Below are 22,987 nucleotides of genomic sequence, written 5' to 3' on the forward strand. Positions count from 1 at the left end.
GAATGACTAGGGCCCGTCCCTCTGTGTTGCCAACTTGTCCTTCCCAAGCGCTTAGTCCAGTGCTCTGCACACAGTAAGCACTCAATAAATACGATTGAATGAGTAGGGACCGTCTCTATATGCTGCCAACTTGTCCTTCCCGAGCGCTTAGTCCAGTGCTCTGCACACTGTAAGCGCTCAATAAATACGACTGAATGAATAGGGACCGTCTCTCTATGTTGCCAACTTGGCCTTCCCAAGTGCTTAGTCCAGTGCTCTGCATGCAGTAAGCGCTCAATCAATACGATTGAATGAATGAATTACTAGGGCCCGTCTCTGTATGTTGCCAACTTGTCCTTCCCAAGCGCTTAGTCCAGTGCTCTGCACACAGTAAGCGCTCAAATAAATACAATTGAATGAATGAATGACTAGGGCCCATCTCTGTATGCTGCCAACTTGTCTTTCCCAAGCGCTTAGTTCAGTGCTCTGCACGCAGTAAGTGCTCAAATACGATTGAATGCATGAATGACCAGGGCCCGTCTCTCTATGTTGCCAACTTGTCCTTCCCAAGTGCTTAGTCCAGTGCTCTGCACACAGTAAGCGCTCAATCAATACGATTGAATGAATGAATGACTAGGGCAGGGACCGTCTCTATATGTTGCCAACTTGTCCTTCCCCAGTGCTTAGTCCAGTGTTCTGCACGCAGTAAGTGCTCAATAAGTACGACTGAATGAATAGGGACCGTCTATGTTGCCAACTTGTCCTTCCCGAGCGCTTAGTCCAGTGCTCTGCACACTGTAAGCGCTCAACAAATACAACTGAATGACTAGGGCCCGTCTATGTTGCCAACCTGTCCTTTCCAAGCGCTTAGTCCAGTGCTCCGCACGCAGTAAGCGCTCAAATAAATACGATTGAATGAATGAATGAATCAATCAATCATGTTTACTGAGCGCTTACTGCGTGCGGAGCACTGGACTAAGCGCTTGGGAAGGACAAGTTGGCAACATATAGAGACAGTCCCTACATAATGAATGAATGACTAGGGACCGTCCCTCTATGTTGCCTTGTCCTTCCCAAGCGCTTAGTCCAGTGCTCTGCGCACAGTAAGCGCTCAATCAATACGATTGAATGAATGAATGACTAGGGCCCATCTCTGTATGTTGCCCACTTGTCCTTCCCAAGCGCTTAGTCCAGTGCTCTGCACGCAGTAAGCGCTCAATCAATACGATTGAATGAATGAATGACTAGGGCCTGTCTCTATATATTGCCAACTTATCCTTCCCCAGCGCTTAGTCCAGTGCTCTGCACACAGTAAGCGTTCAAATAAATACGACTGAATGAATGACTAGGGACTGTCTATGTTGCCAACTTGTCCTTCCCAAGCGCTTAGTCCAGTGCTCTGCACGCGCAGTAAGCGCTCAATAAATACGATTGAATGACTAGGGTCCGTCTCTACGTGTTGCCAACTTGTCCTTCCCGAGCGCTTAGTCCAGTGCTCTGCACACTGTAAGCGCTCAATAAATACGATTGAATGACTAGGGACCGTCTCTATATGCTGCCAACTTGTCCTTCCCCAGTGCTTAGTCCAGTGCTCTGCACACAGTAAGTGCTCAAATACGACTGAATGAATGAATGAATGACCAGGGCCCGTCTCTCTACGTTGCCAACTTGGACTTCCCGAGCGCTTAGTCCAGTGCTCTGCACGCAGTAAGCGCTCAACTAAATACGATTGAATGAATGAATGAATGAATCAATCGCGTTTACTGAGCGCTTACTGCGTGCGGAGCACTGGACTAAGCGCTTGGGAAGGACAAGTTGGCAACATAGAGAGACGGCCCCTACCCAATGAATGAATCATCATCATCATCAATCGTATTTACTGAGCGCTTACTATGTGCGGAGCACTGGACTAAGCGCTTGGGAAGTACAAATTGGCAACATATAGAGACGGTCCCTACCCAACAGTGGGCTCACGGTCTAAAAGGGGGAGACAGAGAACAAAACCAAGCATACTAACAAAATAAAATAAATAGAATAGATAGGTGGAATGAATGACTAGGGGCCGTCCCTCTATGTTGCCTTCATCATCATCATCATCAATCGTATTTATTGAGCGCTTACTATGAGCAGAGCACTGTACTAAGCGCTTGGGAAGTACAAATTGGCAACATATAGAGACGGTCCCTACCCAACAGTGGGCTCACGGTCTAAAAGGGGGAGACAGAGAACAAAACCAAGCATACTAACAAAATAAAATAAATAGAATAGATAGGTGGAATGAATGACTAGGGGCCGTCCCTCTATGTTGCCTTCACCATCATCATCATCAATCGTATTTATTGAGCGCTTACTATGAGCAGAGCACTGTACTAAGCGCTTGGGAAGTACAAATTGGCAACACACAGAGTCCCTACCCAACAGTGGGCTCACAGTCTAAAAGGGGGAGACAGAGAACAAAACCAAGCTTACTATGAGCAGAGCACTGTACTAAGCGCTTGGGAAGTACAAACTGGCAACATACAGAGACGGTCCCTACCCAACAGCGGGCTCACCGTCTAAAAGGGGGAGGCAGAGAACAAAACCAAACATACGAACAAAATAAAATAAATAGAATAGATATGTACAAGTAAAATAAATAGAGTAATAAATATGTACAAACATATATACAGGTTAGAGGATCTGAAGGTACTAGAGGCCCAGAAAGGACTCAGAGTTTTGTGGAGGGTTTGGAGGCTCTAAAATAATAATAGAGCCTTGTCCTTCCCGAGCGCTTAGTCCAGTGCTGTGCACGCAGTAAGCGCTCAATTAATACGATTGAATGAATGAATGACTAGGGCCCGACTCTCTGTGTTGCCAACTTGTCCTTCCCCAGCGCTTAGTCCGGTGCTGTGCCCGCAGTCAGCGCCCGGTGGGTACGATGGCCGTCGGCCGGCCGAAGGGAAGGGGGCAAGCCGAGGCCCGTCCTTACACGGTGACGTGCCCGGAGCCGCGGACCACCACCGGGTCCGGCGAGTACTTGAGCAGCTGCTCCTCCAGGGCCCGCTCCTCGTCCTCCTCCTCCTCGTAGATCTCGTCGAAATCCGCCATGCCGGCCGGAGGCCGGAGGCTGAGGCGCTGCGGGAGACCGGCACGGAGGGACTTCCTCGCCGCCTTCCTCGCTCTCTCGCCTCCCCGGCTACGGGGGAGACAGCAACAACGACAACGCCGCCATTACCGGGCCGAGAAACGACACCCAACTGTCAACATCCCCTCAGGGACGACGACGACGGCCTCCTCCTCCTCCTTCTCCTCAGCCGCCTCTGAGGCAACCACGGCAACCGCCCGGCCCGCTCTCGCGAGACCGCGCGCGTGAGCGAGAACGGGCTCGCGGCGGACCGCAGCAACCGCCCGTTCTCGCGAGACCGCGCGCGGGAACGAGAACGGGCTCGCGATGGGGGGGGGGGAGAGGAGGAGCGGCGGACCGCAGCAACTGCCCCGAGCGGTCTCGCGAGATGACGCGCGTGAACGAGAGCGAGCCCGCGCCGAAGGGGAGGGGGGGAGAGAAGGAGCGGTGGGCACCCTCGCGCATGCGCGGGACGCGAGCCTACTAATGAAAAGGAGCGGTGGGCATCCTCGCGCATGCGCGCGACGCGCGCCTATTAATGATAGCATGTATTAAGCGCTTGCTATTCATTCATCATCATCAATCGTATTGATTGAGCGCTTACTGTGTGCAGAGCGATGGACTAAGCGCTTGGGAAGGACAAGGCAACATATAGAGACAATCAATCATATTTATTGAGCGCTTACTATGTGCAGAGCACTGGACTAAGCGCTTGGGAAGGACAAGTTGGCAACATAGAGAGACGGTCCCTACCCAACAGTGGGCTCACAGTCTAAAAGGGGGAGACAGAGAACAAAACCAAACATATTAACAAAATAAAATAAATAGAATAGATATGTACGAGTAAAATAAATAAATAAATAGAGTAACAAATATGTACAAACATATACATTCATGAACACATTCATTCAATCGTGTTGATTGAGCGCCTACTGTGTGCAGAGCACTGGACTAAGCGCTTGGGAAGGACAAGTTGGCAACATAGAGAGACGGTCCCTAGTCATTCAATCGTATTGATTGAGCGCTTACTGTGTGCAGAGCACTGGACTAAGCGCTTGGGAAGGACAAGTTGGCAACATAGAGAGACGGTCCCTATTCATTCAATCGTATTTATTGAGCGCTTACTGTGTGCAGAGCACTGGACTAAGAGCTTGGGAAGAACAAGTTGGCAACATAGAGAGATGGTCCCTATTCATTCATTCAATCGTATTTATTGAGCGCTTGCTGTATGCAGAGCACTGGACTAAGCGCTTGGGAAGGACAAGTTGGCAACATAGAAAGACGGTCCCTAGTCATTCATTCATTCAATCGTATTTATTGAGCGCTTACTGTGGGCAGAGCACTGGACTAAGCGCTGGGGAAGGACAAGTTGGCAACATAGAGAGACGGGCCCTATTCATTCAATTGTATTGATTGAGCGCTTACTGTGGGCAGAGCACTCGACTAAGCGCTGGGGAAGGACAAGTTGGCAACATAGAGGGACGAGCCCTAGTCATTCAATCGTATTTATTGAGCGCTTACTGTGGGCAGAGAACTGGACTAAGCGCTGGGGAAGGATAAGTTGGCAACATAGAGAGACGGTCACTAGTCATTCAATCGTATTTATTGAGCACTTACTGTGGGCAGAGCACTGGACTAAGCGCTGGGGAAGGACAAGTTGGCAACATATAGAGACGGTCCCTACCCAAAAGTGGGCTCACAGTCTATGTGCCAAGCACTTTTCTAAGCGCTGGGGAGGTTACAAGGTGATCAGGTTGTCCCACGGGGGGCTCACAGTCTTCATCCCCATTTTACAGATGAGGTAACTGAGACACAGAGAAGTTAAGTAATAATAATGATGGAATTTATCAAGCGCTTACTATGTACAAAGCACTGTGCTAAGCTCTGGAGAGGTTACAAGGTGATCAGGTTGTCTCACGGGGGGCTCACAGTTCATCCCCATTTTACAGATGAGGGAACTGAGGCACCGAGAAGTTAATAATAATAATAATAATGATAGCATTTATTAAGCACTTACTATGTGCCAAGCACTGTTCTAAGCACTGGAGAGGTTACAAGATGATCAGGTTTTCCCACAGGGGGCTCACAGTCTTCATTCCCATTTTACAGATGAGGTAACTGAGGCCCAGAGAAGTTAAGTAATAACAATAATAATGATGATGATAGCATTTATTAAGTGCTTACTAAGTAATAATAATAATTATAATGGTATTTATTAAGCACTTACTATGTGCCAAGCACTGTCCTAAGCGCAGGAGAGGTTACAAGGTGATCAGGTTGTCCCACGGGGGGCTCACAGTCTTCATCCCCATTTTCCAGATGAGGTAACTGAGGCCCAGAAAAGTAATAATTACAATAATAATAATGGCAGTTATTAAATGCTTACTCTGTGCAAAGCACTGTACTAAGCGCTGGAGAGGTTACAAGGTGATCAGGTTGTCCCACGGGGGGCTCACAGTCTTCATCCACATTTTACAGATGAGGGAACTGAGACACAGAGAAGTTAATAATAATAATGACATTTATTAAGCGCTTACTCTGTGCAAAGCACTGTCCTAAGCACCGGAGAGGTTACAAGGTGATCAGGTTGTCCCACGGGGGGCCCACAGTCTTCATTCCCATTTTACAGATGAGGTAACTGAGGCACAGAGAAGTTAAGTACTACTAATAACAATAATGGCATTTATTCATTCATTCAATCAATCATATTTATTGAGTGATTACTCTGTGCAGAGCACTGTACTAAGCGCTTGGGAAGTACAAGTTGGCAACATATAGAGACGGTCCCTACGCAACAGTGGGTTCACAGTCTAGAAGGGGGAGACAGAGAACAAAACCAAACATATTAACAGAATAAAATAAATGGAATAAATATGTACAAGTAAAATAAATAAATAAATAGCGTAATAAATCCGTACAAACATATATACATATATACAGGTGCTGTGGGGAAGGGAATGAGGTAAGGCGGGGGGATGGAAAGTGGGAGGAGGGGAAGAGGAAGGAGGGGGCTAAGTGTGGGAAGGCCTCCTGGAGGAGGTGAGCTCTCAGTAGGGCCTTGAGGGGAGGAAGAGAGCGAGCTTGGTGGATGAGCAGAGGGAGGGCATTCCAGGCCCGGGGGATGAAGTGGGCCGGGGGTCGACGGTGGGACAGGCAAGAACGAGGCCCAGTGAGGAGATTAGCGGTAGAGGAGCGAGGGTGCGGGCTGGGCTGAAGAAGGAGAGAAGGGAGGTGAGGTAGGAGGGGGCGAGGGGATGGATGGACAGCCTTGAAGCCCAGGGTGAGGAGTTTCTGCCTGATGCATAGATTGATTGGTAGCCACTGGAGATTTTTGAGGAGGGGAGTAACATGCCCAGAGTGTTTCTGGACAAAGACAATCTGGGCAGCAGCATGAAGTATAGATTGAAGTGGGGAGAGACAGGAGGATGGGAGATCGGAGACGAGGCTGATGCAGTAATCCAGTCAGGATAGGATGAGAGGTTGAGCAGAAAGGATAGCGGTTTGGATGGACAGGAAAGGGCAGATCTTGGCGATGTTGCGGAGGTGAGACCGGCAGGTTTTGGTGATGGATTGGATGTGAGGGGTGAACGAGAGAGTGGAGTCGAGGATGACACCAAGATTGCGGGCTTGTGAGACGGGAAGGATGGTAGTGCCGTCAAGCACTATTAAGCTCCCTGTGGGCAGGGAACATGTCTACCAACTCTAGTATACTGTACTCTCCCAAGCACTTAGTACACTGCTCTGCACACAGTAAGCACTCAATAAATAGAAGTAGCATGGCCTAGTAGATAAGAGCACTGTCCTGGGAGTCAGAAGACCTGGGTTGAAGTCCCGGCCCTGCCATTTGTTTGCTGTGTAACCTCGGGTAAGTCACTTCACTTCTCTGGGCCTCAGTTCCCTCATCTGTAAAATGGGGATTAACTTTGTGAGGGACAGTATCCAATCTGATTATCTTGTATCTACCCCAGCACGTAGTACAACGCTTCGCACAAAGTAAGCTCTGAACAAACACCACAATCATTATTATTACATGGAGTGATTTCAAACTGATTACCTCGTATCTACCTCAGCGATTAGAACAGTGCCTGGCATATAGTAAGCACTTAACAAATACCTTAAAAAAAAATTAAAAGGCCCAGCTTCCCTCCACCAGAATCAAAAGTTGTGCTCATGTGAACAGGAACCTTGGAAGGGAAGAGAAGCAGCGTGGCTCAGTGGAAAGAGCACGGGCTTTGGAGTCAGAGGTTGTGGGTTCGAATCCCGCTCCACCACAAGTTTGCTGTGTGACCTTGGGCAAGTCACTTAACTTCTCTGAGCCTCAGTTCCCTCATCTCAAAAAATGGGGATTAAGACTGTGAGGCCCACGTGGGACAACTTGATCACACTGTATGCCCCTCAGTGCTTAGAACAGTGCTTTGCACATAGTAAGCGCCTAACAAATGCCATTATTATTATTATTATTAAGGGACTCTGAAGCAAGGGAAAGATCAGGGGTTGACGTGGGCACGTGCGCTAGGCTCCAGGATTTGGGCGGACTCGAATGACATCATTACATTAGGTTGAATATCTGGGGTAAAATATGAATGTCACGTAATGATGTCATATGGCACAGCAGGGATAGGGCGGTCACTATTTCCCCACATTAAGGAGGATGAATATCTGAAGCCAAGCATGCTCAAAGCCCTCAGAATCTGCAGTTGCAAAAGGCGAACTAGACAGGCAAATAAATGATTTTTGTGTCCTTTGGATTATCCTTCCTGTTTCCAGTTTCTTCACAAGCACCAATTTATGTTGATGGTACTTTTTCTCCATTGGTCTCTCTCCCAGACCCAAGACCACTTCACAGGAATTCCGTTCCACGAGGCAGTTCCCTTAGATAAATTGTTGTTCTCAGAGCAGAGAGGTTATTGTAGTTCCTCAAGTTATCAGGGGTTTGGTCAGGCCTATGTCAGAAGGGGTCACTGAGTCAGGGATGGAGAGGAGAAAATCAGTGGTGCTGGAGGGTTCATGCTGGGTCACTGGGGAGAGACAAGGATGGAGAGGAGAAAATCAGAGCAAGCAGCATGGATTAGTGGAAAGAGCACGGGCCTGGGTTTTAATCCCAGCTCTGCCACCTGCCTGCTGTGTGACCTTAGGCAAGTCACTTAATTTCTCTGTGCCTCAGTTTGAATCCCTTGTAAAATAATAATAATAATAATGGCATTTGTTAAGCACTTACTATGTGCAAAGCACTGTTCTTAGTGCTGGGGAGATACAAGGTGATCAGATTGTCCCACGTAGGGCTCACAGTCTTAATCCTCCTTTTACAGATGAGGTAACTGAGGCTCAGAGAAGTTAAGTGACTTGCCCAAGGTCACACAGCAGACATGTGGCGGAGTCGTGGGGATTCAATATCTGTTCTCCCCCCTTGTTAGACTGTGAGCCCCAGCTGGCAAAGGGACTCTGTCCAACCTGCTTGCCAGGTACCTAGCCCAGTGCTTAGAAAAGTGCTTGGCACAGAGTAAGTGTTTAATAAATACCGTAATTAATATTATTGGATGGTCTGTTGGGTCACTGTGGGGAGAGTTTATAAAGGGAGAGGGGTGGGTTGGGAGTGTGGGATAGTCCATGCTCAGTTACCAGTGGGAGAGTCAGGGATGGAGAGAGGAGAGTCAGGGGAGGTGGAGGGTCCGTGCTGGGTCACTGGAGAAGAGCCAGGGATGGAAAGAGGAGATTCAGGGGAGTTGGATGGTCTGTGCTGGGTCACTAGGGGAGAGTCAGGGATGGAAAGGGGAGACTAAGGGAATTGGATCAATCAATCAATCAATCAATCATATTTATTGAGTGCTCACTGTGTGCAGAGCACTGTACTAAGAACTTGGGAAGTACAAGTCGGCAACACATAGATACGGTCCCTACCCAACAGCGGGCTCACGGCCTAGAAGGGGGAGACAGAGAACAAAACCAAACATACTAACAAAATAAAATAAATAGAATACATATGTACAAGTAAAATAAATAAATAAATAAATAGAGTAATCAATCAATCAATCGTATTTATTGAGCGCTTACTGTGTGCAGAGCACTGTACTAAGCGCTTGGGAATTACAAGTTGGCAACATATAGAGACAGTCCCTACCCAACAGTGGGCTCACAGTCTAAAAGGGGGAGACAGAGAACAAAACCAAACATACTAACAAAATAAAATAAATAGAATAGATATGTACAAGTAAAATAAATAGAGTAATCAATCAATCAATCAATCAATCATATTTATTGAGTGCTTACTGTGAGCAGAGCACTGTACTAAGCGCTTGGGAAGTACAAGTTGTCAACATATAGAGACAGTCCCTACCCAACAGTGGGCTCACAGTCTAAAAGGGGGAGACAGAGAACAAAACCAAACATACTAACAAAATAAAATAAATAGAATAGATATGTACAAGTAAAATAAATAAATTAATAAATAGAGTAATAAATATGTACAAATATATATACATATATACAGGTGCTGTGGGGAAGGGAAGGAGGTAAGATGGGGGGGATGGAGAGGGGGACGAGGGGGAGAAGAAGGAAGGGGCTCAGTCTGGGAAGGCCTCCTGGAGGAGGTGAGCTCTCAGTAGGGCCTTGAAGGGAGGAAGAGAGCTAGCTTGGCAGATGGGCAGAGGGAGGGCATTCCAGACCCGGGGGATGACGTGGGTCGGGGGTCGATGGCGGGACAGGCGAGAACGAGGCCCGGTGAGGAGATTAGCGGCGGAGGAGCGGAGGGTGCGGGGTGGGCTATAGAAGGAGAGAAGGGAGGTGAGGTAGGAGGATAGTCTCCCCATAGTCTCCCCAAGGACCAAGGATAGTCCTTGGTGGAGAGTCAAGGATGGAGAGGGGAGAATCAGGGCTGTTGGATGATCCATGTTGGGTAACTGGAGATGAGAGAGTCAAGGGTGTCGGATCTTTAACTTTGCAGATGAGTATCCATGAGGGTGACCACACACAATTCCTTCAGTGTTCTGGTTCCCTTGTCAGAGACAGAGTCTTGACCCAGACAGGTCATGGAGCTAACCTAGAAATGGCAGTGCTTGTGGTCACATATTAAAAGCCAGTCATTGTTTTGACTGGGAAGCAACAAGAAGGAGTGGAAGAAGAAGACGATTCTGAATTCGCCTGCTACATGACCTTAGTTTGAGCATCTCCGTTTTGTACATTAGGTTCTGTGTCTACGTGGGCGGAACTGCTGTTCCACACTTGTTTATTCCGCCTCTCTTAACAAAATAAAAAGGAACTTCACCCTTTAACTATGTTTTTCAGAAGGAACGCGCATGGCATGGCTTAGTGAAACATCTTTTCAAAGTAAAGGAGATGTTCTCCTTCCCCTCTCCATCCCCCCCCGCCTTGCCTCCTTCCCTTCCCCACAGCACCTGTATATATGTATATATGTTTGTAGGGATTTATTACTCTATTTATTTAATTTACTTGTACATATCTATTCTATTGATTTTGTTTTGTTAATATGTTTTGTTTTGTTCTCTGTCTCCCCCTTATAGACTGTGAGCCCACTGTTGGGTAGGGACCGTCTCTATATGTCGCCAACTTGTACTTCCCAAGCACTTAGTACAGTGCTCTGCACACAGTAAGCACTCAACAAATATGATTGATTGATTGATTGATTAAAGAATCTGTCTCGTTGACGCTTCTACTCTGCCCTCTGTTCCAAGAGCAGATGGAGACAGCGTGACTTGGTGGAAAGAACCCAGGGCTCCGAGGCAGGAGACCCAGTTTTGGCTCCCAGTGCTGCTCCTGGGTCACTTTGGGCAAGTCACTTAGCCTCTCTGAGCCTCCATTTCCTCATGGGTAAAATAATAATAATTATGGTATTTGTTAAGCACTTACTATGTGCAAGGCAGTGTACTCAGCGCTGGGGTGGATACAAGCAAATCAGGTTGGACACAGTCCCTGTCCTACGTGGGGCTCACAGCCTCGATCCCCATTTTACAGATGAGGGAACAGAGGACCAGAGAAGTAAAGTGACTTGCCCAAGGTCACTCAGCAGATAGGTGGCAGAGCACGGATTAGAACTCATGATCTTCCAACTCCCGGGTCCATGCTCTATCCACTACGTCATGTTGCTTCTCTAAAATGGGGAGACTAATCTCCTCTAGACTGTAAGCTCGCTTGGGCAGGGATCGTGACTACCAACTCTGTTATAACATACTTTCCCAAGCATTTAGTACAGTTCTCTGCACTCAGTAAGTGTCAATAAATATGATTGATTGATTAATTCCAGTCTCCCAGGAATGATGTGATGAGAGTCACAGTCTTTTAGACTGTGAGCCCACTGTTGGGTAGGGACTGTCTCTATATGTTGCCAACTTGTACTTCCCAAGCGCTTAGTACAGTGCTCTGCACACAGTAAGCGCTCAATAAATACGATTGATTGATTGATTGAGAGAAAGAGAAAATTAGGGTGAAGAGAGCTTTGGAAAATAAAACTGCTTTGAAAGTTCCAGGTGTTATTTTTATTACTGTTGTTTTTTGTTATTTTTCCAAGGACCAAGACTTTAGTCTGTACCTCATCTTCAATCCTACTGGGTGCTACATAAGTGAAACTGGGCTCAGTTTAGAACAGTTAGCCCTGGGAAAGCTCTTGCTACCTTAGGCAAGTCACTTAACTTCTTTGTGCTTCAGTTCCCTCATCTGTAAAACGGGGATTAACACTTTGAGCCTCACGTGGGACAGGGATTGTGACCAACCTGATTAGCTCGCGTATCTACACGGCGCTTAGAACAGCACTTCACGCAGGGTAAGCACTTAACAAATATCATCATTATTATTACCTCTGTTTTCCAAGCAGACTCAGGGGACCAGCATTCCTTACCAAATAGGCACAAAACACCACGGAAGCCTCTGTGACTCGTCAGCATTTTACTCATTTGCACAAGGGCTCTCTCTAATGAAATTTTGGTTGGTGGTCTCCTGGTGACTGCCTTTCCTCTCTCCCACTCCTGCCCCCTGGTCCCCAGCTTCCAGCTTCAAGGGAGTGGAGAATACAGCTTCTCTCTCCCCACTGCAGGGACCCAGAAATTCAACTTCATCCAACAATTCCTCAGACCGAGATCTTTACAGTCCAGGAGTGAACTGATCAAGAAAAAGCGTGGTGTAGTGGAAAGAGCATGGGCTTCAGAGTCAGAGGTCATGGGTTCTAATCCCACCTCTGCTACTTGTCAGCTGTGTGACTTTGGGCAAGTCATTTAACTTCTCTGTGCCTCAGTTACCTCATCTGTAAAATGGGAATTGAGACTGTGAGCCCCACGTGGGATGACAACCAGATTTCTGTGTATCTACCCCAGTGCTTAGAACAGTGCTTGGCACATAGTAAGTGCTTAACAAATACCAACATTATTATTATTATCTCATTAATCGATCAATCAATCAGTGATGGGTGGATGATTCCCAAATCTACATCTCCAGCCTTGATTTCTCGCCTGCTCTGTAGTCTCACATTCTCTCCAGCCTTCAACACCAATTCTACTTGGATGGCCTGCTGACACCTCAAATTTAACATGTCCAAAACAGAACTCCTTATCTTCCCACCCAAACCATCCTTCCCTGTTTTTTTTTTTATTTTAGGCACATAGTAAGTGCTTAACAAATACCATCATTATAATTAATTATTATTGACCACAGCTCAGGCCTTCGGCTTCCCGCACCTTCCACCCGCTGGTCCCGCCTGCAGCTCCCTCGCCCCACGGCTCCCGTCCGCAGTGCTTGACCGCAGGTCCTGTGAGGAGTCCCTTCCTGCAATTTTCCACAGCTCCCTCCCACAGTTTTCCACAGTTCCACCCGATGGCTCCCAGGGAAAGCTGAATGGCCAGCGGGCGGGAGGGCATGCGGGACATGCGAGAGGAAACCGCCTTCATCCTCCGCGCCCATCCAACACGCACCTGCTTGGTCCAGAGGGAGAGCAGGCAGCGACCAAAGGGAGAGAAGGATGGGGGCAATACGGGGAGCAGGAGACACAAGGAAGAAGAAGCCTTCCCCTCTAGACTGTGAGCTCGCTGTGGGCAGGGATGATCACTCTTGATTGCTGTATTGTAGTTTCCAAGCACTTAGTACAGTGTTCTGCCCACAGTAAGCACTCAATAAATAGGATTGAATGAAAGAAGAAGAGAACAGTGCAGTAAGTGCTCAATAAATATGATTGAATGAATGAGGAGGACCAGGTTGGGTGTTAGGGAAGGAGGGGGAAGACGAGGAGAAACAGCAGTATGAGGAAGAGAGGAGGGGGAGGAGGATGAAGGAGAGGAGAAAAGAAAGAAGGAGAAGTAGGAATAGGGAAAAGAGAAGAGGAAGAAAAAAGAAGAGGAGGAGGGGAAGAAAAGGAAGATGAGGAGGAGGGGGTGGAAGAGAAGAAAGAAGGGAAGAAGGGAGAGTTGGAGAGCAGCAAAAGAAGATCGAGGTGGGAAGAGAAGGAGAAAAAAGAGAAGAGGAGGAGGAAGAAGAAGAGGAGAAGAGAAGAGGAGGAGGAAGAAGAAGAGGAGAAGAGAAGGAAGAGGAAGGAAAAGAGGGGGGCGGTGCCCCTCTTTAAAATCCACAGTGCAGAAAGAAGGAGCGCGTGCGTTGCTGGCCTTTCCCCCCTCACTTTCTGACAGACGCAAGCTGGGAGCGTTTCGCCCTGGTCGAAGAAGCGGTAGCCCGGCCTCCCGCTCCGGAAAATCACAATTTATGATTATTCAAATGTTGGGGGACTGCGAAAAGCGAAGGAGAAAGAGAGAAAATTAATATTGCAGCTGTTCCCCTGATTAATGAGAGATAATTGCTCATGAAAAGTCACCCCCGTGGCATTTTGTTGTCTCTGGATCTTTGTTCTTTTCCCACTATTATTGAGGACTTTCTTGAAGACTAAGCGGCTCTTTTCAGTTTTGAGTATTCAGCGCGGGTTGCCTGGTTACGAGTAACGGGCAAATCCGGGCCCTCCGAGGGACTGGCGGCCGGGGGCTGGTTGGGGCCCGGGGCTCTCTTGGAGACGACTTGGGGGACGCCAAGATCGGGAGAAACGAGACGAAGTGGGTGACTCTCCTTACTGAGAGCTCACCTCCTCCAGGAGGCCTTCCCAGACTGAGCCCCCCTTTATCCTCTGCTCCTCCTCCCCTCCCCATCGTCCCCACGCCCCCCTTCTGCTCCACCCTCTTCCCCTCCCCACAGCCCTTGTGTATGTATTATTCGCTTTATTTTATTAATGATGTGTATATATCTATAATTCTATTTATAATAATAGTGATGATGGTATTTGTTGAGCGCTTACTATGTGCAAAGCACTGTTCTAAGCCCTGGGGAGGTTACAAGGTGATCAGCTTGTCCCATGGTGGGGGGGGGCTCACAGTTTTAATCCCCATTTTCCAGATGAGGTAACAGGCACAGAGAAGTTAAGTGACTTGCCCAAAGTCACACAGCTGACAGTTGGAGGAGCTGGGACTTGAACCCACGACCTCTGACTCCAAAGCCCGCGCTCTTTCCTCTGAGCCACACTGCTTCTCCATTTTGATGCTCTTGATGCTTGTCTACCTGTTTTGTTTTATCTGTCTCCCCGTTCTAGACTGTGAGCCCAGTGTTGGGTAGGGATCGTCTCTGTTGCCAAATTGTACTTTCCAAGCGCTTAGCACGCAATAAGCGCTCAATAAATGACTGAATGAATGAATGACAAGAGATGGGCCGATGTCACCGCCCACTCGGGGCGAGGAGACCCCGACAACGGGCCTGGCCAGAGACCTCAGCTACGTAGGGGTGACGGGGACAAGGACGCCAGGGGTCCCAGCTTTAGGGCGAAGAGTGCCTGAGTCAATCAATCAATCAATCAGTCGTATTTATTGAGCGCTTACTGTGTGCAGAGCACTGGACTAAGCGCTTGGGAAGTACAAGTTGGCAACATATAGAGACAGTCCCTAACCAACAGTGGGCTCACAGTCTAAAAGGGGGTGACAGAGAACAAAACCAAACATACTAACAAAATAAAATAAATAGAATAGATATGTACAAGTAAAATAAATAAATAAATAGAGTAATAAATATGTACAAACATATATACATATATACAGGTGCTGTGGGGAAGGGAAGGACAAGTTGGCAACATATAGAAACAGTCCCTACCCAACAGTGGGCTCACAGTCTAAAAGGGGGAGACAGAGAACAAAACCAAACATACTAACAAAATAAAATAAATAGAATAGATATGTACAAGTAAAATAAATAAATAAATAGAGTGATAAATATGTACAAACATATATACATATATACAGGTATATATACAGGTCCCCGAGTTCCTAGCTGTGGGATGATGCGGGGGGAAGGGGTCCATGTCTCCTAGTTCCTAACTTTGGGATCATGGGGGTCCGTGTCCCCGGGATCCAGCTGTGAGATGATGGGGTGGCCCGTGTGCCCGAGTTCCTATCTGTAGGATGATGGCGGGGAGTCTCGTGTCCTCGAATTCCTAGCTGTGGAGTGATGGGGCCTGTGTCCCCAAATTCCTAGCTGTGAGGTGATGGGGCGGCCCATGTGCTCGAAAACTGCAGAGTGGCTCAGTGGAAAGAGCCCGGGCTTTCGAGTGAGAAGTCATGAGTTCAAATCCCGGCTCCGCCAATCGTCAGCTGTGTGACTGTGGGCAAGTCACTTAACTTCCCTGTGCCTCAGTTACCTCATCTGTAAAATGGGGATTGAGGCTGTGAGCCCCCTGTGGGACAACCTGATCACCCTGTAACCTCCCCAGCGCTTAGAACAGTGCTTTGCACATAGTAAGTGCTTAATAAATGCCATCATTATTATTATTATTATTATTCGCTGTTCCTCAGTTACTTCATCTAAAAATGGGGATTAAGACTGTGAGCCCCACGTGGGACAACCTGATTACTCTGTATCTACCCCAGTGCTCCATAATTATTATTATCATTATTATTATTATTCTCTATTCCTCAGTTACTTTATCTGCAAAATGGGGATTAAGACTGTGAGCCCCACGTGGGACAACCTGATTACTCTGTATCTACCCCAGTGCTCCATTCTTATTATTATTATTCTTATTCTTATTATTATTATTATTATTATTATTATTATTCTCTGTTCCTCAGTTACTTCATCTGCAAAATGGGGATTAAGACTGTGAGCCCCACGTGGGACAACCTGATTACTCTGTCCCAGTGCTCCATCATTATTATTATCATTATTATTATTATTCTCTGTTCCTCAGTTACTTCATCTGCAAAATGGGGATTAAGACTGTGAGCCCCACGTGGGACAACCTGATTACTCTGTCCCAGTGCTCCATCATTATTATTATCATTATTATTATTATTCTCTGTTCCTCAGTTACTTCATCTGCAAAATGGGGATTAAGACTGTGAGCCCCACGTGGGACAACCTGATTACTCTGTACGTACCCCAGTGCTAAGAACAGCGCTTGGCACATAGTTAAGTGCTTAACAAATAACATCATTATTATTATTAGATATGGGGAAGGTGGTGGCGGGGGTCAGTTTTCCCGGTTCTCGTTGTGGCTGAATGGGGGCCCGTGCCCCCGAGTTCCTAGTTGTGAGGTGGCAGGGTGTCTGTGTGTCCGGGTTCCTAGCTGAGGGGAAGATGAGGACCAGTGCCCCCCAAATCCCGGTGTGGGTCCCCCTCCAGCTGTCTGGGCAGGCCTCTCAGCCTCACTTACCCCATCCGAGAGCTTCAGGGGGTGGCTGGAATAATAATAATAATAATAATAATGGCATTTATTAAGCGCTTACTATGTGCAAAGCACTGTTCTAAGCTCTGGGATGGTTACAAGGTGATCAGGTTGTTCCACGGGGGGCTCACAGTCTTAATCCCCATTTTACAGATGAGGTACCTGAGGCACAGAGAAGTTAAACAACTGGCCAAAAATCACACAGCTGGCAATTGGCGGAGTCGGGATTTGAACCCATGACCTCTGACTCCTAAGCCCGTGTTGTTTTCCACTGAGCCACGCTGGAAGAACCCCCAAACCGTGTCTCTGCCCCCGCTGCCTCGCACATGTCTGCCCCCTTTTAAACTGTGAGCCCACTGTTGGGTAGGGACTGTCTCTATATGTTGCCAACTTGTACTTCCCAAGCGCTTAGTACAGTGCTTTGCACACAGTAAGCGCTCAATAAATACGATTGATTGATTGATTGATGTCCGCCCTTCCCCTTCGACCCCCTTGCGGCCTTCACCCTCGCCCCCCCCGTACGTCCAGGGTGCGCTTGTCCCCTTCAGCCGGGTTTGGCCCTTGGGTTTGGGGGTGGCGTTCGCCCAGGGCCAGCAACAGTGATCCAAATTTTAAGGGCGAGTTTAGGAATCGCCCCTACATTTGGGGCGGGGAGGGAAACTCGGGTCGGGGGCGTGTGTCCGCCCTTTCCAGGCCCAGGACTGGGAATTTTGGGGGGTCCCAGCTGGCGATCCGGGGGTCTCTGGGTCCGGCCCTGGGCTCGAGGCAGAAGGAAGGGAATTAAAGGCTTTTCCCTTAAAAGGGCTCATTTTCCCCTTGAATTATGAAAGCAGCGACTAGGAGATGGTGGGCGCGCTCGCTCGGCCCCACCGCTTAATGCCGGCTAAACCCTTCCACGTGGCCCCAACCCGGGCAATCAGAGCTCATTAGGGGCTCATAAGAGCTCTCATTTCGGGGATTACTTAATGAGCAGGGAGATGTCATCGGGAAAAATGATGGGGGAATGAAATTGGGGAGGGGCGGTGGGCAGGGAGGGTGGAGAGACAGGGGAACGGGAGAGATAGGGAGACCAGGGGCTTGAGGAGATTAGGGTAGGGGGACAGGGAGGATGGAGAGACAAGGGAAGAGGAGAGACGGGGAGAGCGGGGATTCGGGGAGACGGGGGCAGGGAGGATGGAGAGACAGGGGAACAGGAGAGACAGGGAGAACGGGGCCTTGGGGAGACAGGAAGGATGGAGAGATAGAGGAACGGGAGAGACAGGGAGAGTGGGGGCTTGGGAAGACGGGGGGAGACAGGCAGGATGGAGAGACGGGAAGGGGATAGACAGGGAGAGCGGGGATTCGGGGAGACAGGGGGCAGGAAGGATGGAGAGACAGGGGAACAGGAGAGAAAGGAAGAACGGGGGCTTAAGGAGGCAGGGAGGATGGAGAGATAGGGGAACGGGAGAGACAGGGAGAGTGGGGGCTTGGGAAGACGGGGGGAGACAGGCAGGATGGAGAGACGGGAAGGGGAGAGACAGGGAGAGCGAGGATTCGGGGAGACGGGGCAGGAAGGAGGGAGAGACAGGGGAACAGGAGAGACAGGAAGAGTGGGGGCTTGGGGAGGCAGGGAGGATGGAGAGATAGGGGAACGGGAGAGACAGGGAGAGTGAGGGTTTGGAAAGGCGGGGGGAGACAGGGAGGATGGAGAGACAGGGGAAGAGGAGAGACAGGCCATGGGCATGGGGAGACGGGGGAAGAGGAGAGACAGGCCAGGGGCATGGGGAGAGGGGGGAGACAGGGAAGATGGAGAGACAGGAGAAGAGGAGAGACAGGGAGAGCGGGAGGTGGGGGCGAGCCCGGGGATAGAAGTCAGAGGGCTCCGCTTCTAGTCCTTGTGGGTGACTTAATAATAATAATAATAATAATAATGATGATGACATTTGTTAAGCGCTTACTATGTGCAAAGCACTGTTCTAAGCGCTGAACATTGTTCTAAGCGCTGACTTGGAGAGCGTCTCTGAACCTCTTTGGGCCTCGGGGTCACCATCTGCCAAAGGGGCCGGGAAAGGCCTGAGCCTCCCTGCCTCCCGGCGATGCTGAGGGGAAAAGAGCGAGAACGGCCGGAAAAAGGGGAGAAACCCCCTGCGAGCTGAAGGGCCGGGAGGCTCGTCCTTTCGGGGGTCGTTCTCCAGGGGTGCGGCGGAGGAGACCCCCATCGACGAGGCGAGGGGACGGGGGACTGGACCCCCCGGGGGGTCCCCCAAATCTGGGCCGAAAACCGAGACCTCCGGGGGTAAGCGGACCATGGAGAGGAAACGCCAACGAATCTCCATCCTCAACGCAGGCGCATCCTGGAACCCAGACCCCGCGGGCGGGGACTGGTCCCGAAATTGCCAGTTCGCGGGGGTCTCGTCCGAGGGTCAATCAATCAATCAATCGTATTTATTGAGCACTTACTGTGTGCACAGCACTGTACTAAGCCCTTGGGAAGTACAAGTTGGCAACATATAGAGACAGTCCCTACCCAACAGTGGGTTCACAGTCTAAAAGGGGGAGACAGAGAACAAAACAAAACATATTAACAAAATAAACTAAGTAGAATAAATATGTACAAGTAAAATAAATAAATAAATAGAGTAATAGTCCCAGGGGGGCTCGGGAAGCTGCGGGTGAGGAGGGGTGATCGTGCAGTTGGACCCGGGCCGTTAACATCGACCAGAACCGTCTGTGGCCTAGTGGTAAGAGCACGGGCTTGGGAGCCAGAGGTCGTGGGTTCTAAACCCGACTCTGCCACTTATCTGCTGGGTGACCTTGGGCAAATCACTTAACTTCTCCGTGCCTCTGTTCCCTTATCCGTAAAATGGGAATTGAGACTGTGAGCCCCACGCGGGACAAGTTGATTATCTTGTCTCTCCCCCAGCGCTTAGAACAAACCTTAGCACATAGTAAGCGCGTAACAAATACCATCATTAGTATATGCAGAAGACCGGACGAGGGTTATACGAAGTAAACCCATCTGTAAAATGGGGATGAAGACTGTGAGCCCCATGTGGGACAACCTGATTACCTTGTATCTACCCCAGCGCTTGGAACAGTGCTTGGCACGTAGTAAGCGCTTAACAAATACCATCATCATCATTACAACGCGCTTGGATCCGCCGGGAATTTCCCTCTGTGTTCCCGTTCCCGTTGTCAGTGTATCCCTGGCTGTGAGCCCACTGTTGGGTAGGGACTGTCTCTATGTGTTGCCAACTTGTACTTCCCGAGCGCTTAGTCCAGTGCTCTGCACACAGTAAGCGCTCAATAAATACGATTGATTGATTGGAGGGGAGACCAGGTCGGGGGGCGAGAGAGGGGGAGGGGACACGGTCCAGGGAGGGTTTAGGGTAGAAGGTAGTTCAAGCTAACCCGCTTTAAGCCTCGAAACGGGCTAATGGTTGTCACAAGATGCTGGATTAGCGCATTTCTGGAATTGCTGTCTGTTTACACGCCCGAGACCCGCCGTTCGCTAAACACTTTCTAATTGAATCCTAATCGCATTCAAATAGCTCAATAACCAGCCTCAGCTGCAATTCATAAAACTTTAATTGCCATCCATAAATCCTCAGCTCCCGAGCGCGGAGTGTCCCTTCGAACCAATTACCACCCCCCACCCCCTTCCCGCTTCGCCCCCCGCCCCTCTTGCCAAGGAGAGACAGAAATGATGGTGGGGGAGAGGACAGACACAGAGACAGAGAGAGGGGGTCAGAAAAAGAGATAGGCAGAGAAGCAGACAGAGATAGAGAGACAGACAGACTAACCGAGACAGAGGTAGATGAGGAGAAGCAGGCAGAGAAAGACAGACACAGCGAGACAGAGAGATCACCATCATCATCGTCAATCGTATTTATTGAGCGCTTACTATGTGCAGAGCACTGTACTAAGCACTTGGGAAGTACAAATTGGCAACATATAGAGACAGTCCCTACCCAACAGTGGGCTCACAGTCTAAAAGAGATGGAGAGAAAGAGATAGGCGGGGACAAAGATAAGGAGATAGAGTAGGTGTCCATCACAGAGAGCGAGGCCTCCTCCAGGAGGCCTTCCCAGACTGAGCCCCTTCCTTCCTCTCCCTCTCGTCCCCCTCTCCACCCCCCTCGTTTTACCTCCTTCCCTTCCCCACAGCACCTGTATATATGTTTGTACATATTTATTACTCTATTTATTTATTTATTTAACTTGTACATAACTATTCTGTTTATTTTATTTTGTTAGTATGTTTGGTTTTGTTCTCTGTCTCCCCCTTCTAGAGTGTGAGCCCACTGTTGGGTAGGGACCGTCTCTATATGTTGCCAACTTGTCCTTCCCAGGCGCTTAGTCCAGTGCTCTGCACACAGTAAGCGCTCAATAAATATGATTGATTGATTGATTGATTGATTGAGAGAGAGGCCCAGAGACGCACAGGTACAGACACAGACAGAAGGGCAGACGGGCGGAGATGGAAACAGAAGGGAAGCAGAGATGGGCCTTTCCGAAGCCCACCTCGTCTCTCCCCCGGGCTGGATATCGCTGTCTAAGGACCCCTGGTCCGGGGGTGGGGCGGGGTCCCCTCGAGCTCTCACCCACTCGGGAGGCTGTGGAGCCTGGTTCATTCATTCATTTAATCTTATTTACTGAGCGCTTACAGTGTGCAGAGCACTGTAAAGCGCTTGGAAAGTACAAAGCAGCAATACAATACAGCCTGGTCCTCGCCCAGGCCAGGGGACCGAGGAAACGTCTTTTCCTCACCGGGATGCCTGGGTCCCTCCGCTCGACCTCGCCCTTCCCACCCCTGGGGTCCCGGGGTGACGGGAGACTCCCTCCCACCCGTTGGGCCCGGTTCCTTAGTACAGCGGGGCGAGGATAATTCCATTTATTTATATTGACGTTTATTTACTCGTATCGATGTCTATCTTCCCGCCCCCACGTTAGATTGTGAGCCCGTGGTGGGCAGGGATGGTCTCTATTGCTGTATTGTACTTTCCAAGCGCTTAGTACAGTGCTCTGCACACCGTAAGACCTCAATAATACGACTGACTGACTGACTGAATGAATAATTATATTCATTTATATCGATGCCTGTCTCCCCCATCACCCCGCTAGTCTGTGCGCCCATGGTGGGCAGAGATTGTCTCTATTTCCTCGGTCCAAGAGCTTAGTACACTTCTCTGCACACAGTAAGCACTCAATAAATACGACTGAATAACTGAAGGAATGAATAATTCTATTTGTGTCGATGCCTGTTTACTTGTGTCGCTGTCTGCCTCCCCCACGCTAGACTGTGAGCCCCGCTAGACTGTGAGCCCGTTGTGGGCAAGGACTGTGTCTCTTTATTGCTGTATTGTACTTTCCAAGCGCTTAGTACAGTGCTCTGCACACAGTAAGCACTCAATAAATACGATTGAATAACTGAAGGAATGAATAATTCTATTTATGTCGATGCCTGTTTATTTGTGTCGATGTCTGCCTCTCCCCCTCACCCCCCGGCTAGACTGTGAGCCCGTTGCGGGCAAGGACTGTGTCTCTTTATTGCTGCACTGTACTTTCCAAGCGCTGAGTCCAGTGCTCTGCACACAGTAAGCACTCAATAAATACGATTGAATAACTGAAGGAATGAATAATTCTATTTATGTCGATGCCTGCTTACTTGTGTCGATGTCTGCCTCCCCCCCGCCCCCCGCTTGACTGTGAGCCCGTTGTGGGCAAGGACTGGGTCTCTTTATTGCTGTATTGTACTTTCCAAGCGCTTAGTACAGTGTTCTGCAGACCGTGAGCGCTCAATAAATGGGATTAAATGAATGAGGTAGGAGGCTGGGGTGCAGGGGCAGCCCCTGTCCGCCTGAACGGCCACCTGCCCGTTCCGGGGGGCACGCGGGGGAGGGGTCTCCAGAGAGGGGAGGGGGTGGGGGTCTCCTTGAACAATCCTTCCACTTTGCCAAGTTTCTCTCTCTGCCTTGTCTTGTGTGTCTGTGCTGTCCCCTCCCCTCTCTTTTGGTGGAGAATAGAGGGAGAGCGGCAGCCTATCCCGAGGGGGGGGCTATGACGTGCCGGGCCGGGGGGCGGGGGGCTATAAGACGGCGGAGCGGGGAGCCGGCCGGCCGGCGGGCGGGCGGGGGACTGGAGACCAGCCCTCTCTCTCCCGGGACCCCCCTCTCGCCTCCCGCGACATCGGCGCCCCCGCCACACGACCTGACCTCCGGGCCCGGACGACGCCAGGAC

The 22,987-nt window shown here is 49.4% G+C and overlaps 1 protein-coding gene across 2 annotated transcripts in view; it reads right to left on the reverse strand.

Annotated features, from left to right (window-relative positions):
• CHIC2 (cysteine rich hydrophobic domain 2) overlaps window positions 1–3,308 on the reverse strand; it is a 41,817-nt gene extending 38,509 nt beyond the window's left edge. The window contains exon 1 of one of the 2 annotated variants that reach the window (XM_038769357.1): window positions 2,948–3,308. In XM_038769357.1, coding sequence (XP_038625285.1) covers window positions 2,948–3,066 — 119 coding nt within the window. In that variant the 5' untranslated portion in view covers window positions 3,067–3,308. The remainder of the gene's footprint in view (window positions 1–2,947) is intronic. The other variant, XM_038769356.1, reaches the window with a different exon arrangement.
• Between the last annotated feature and the right edge of the window lie 19,679 nt (window positions 3,309–22,987).

This window comes from Tachyglossus aculeatus, chromosome X5, assembly GCF_015852505.1.
Source record: "Tachyglossus aculeatus isolate mTacAcu1 chromosome X5, mTacAcu1.pri, whole genome shotgun sequence".
Taxonomy (NCBI): Eukaryota; Metazoa; Chordata; class Mammalia; order Monotremata; family Tachyglossidae; genus Tachyglossus; species Tachyglossus aculeatus.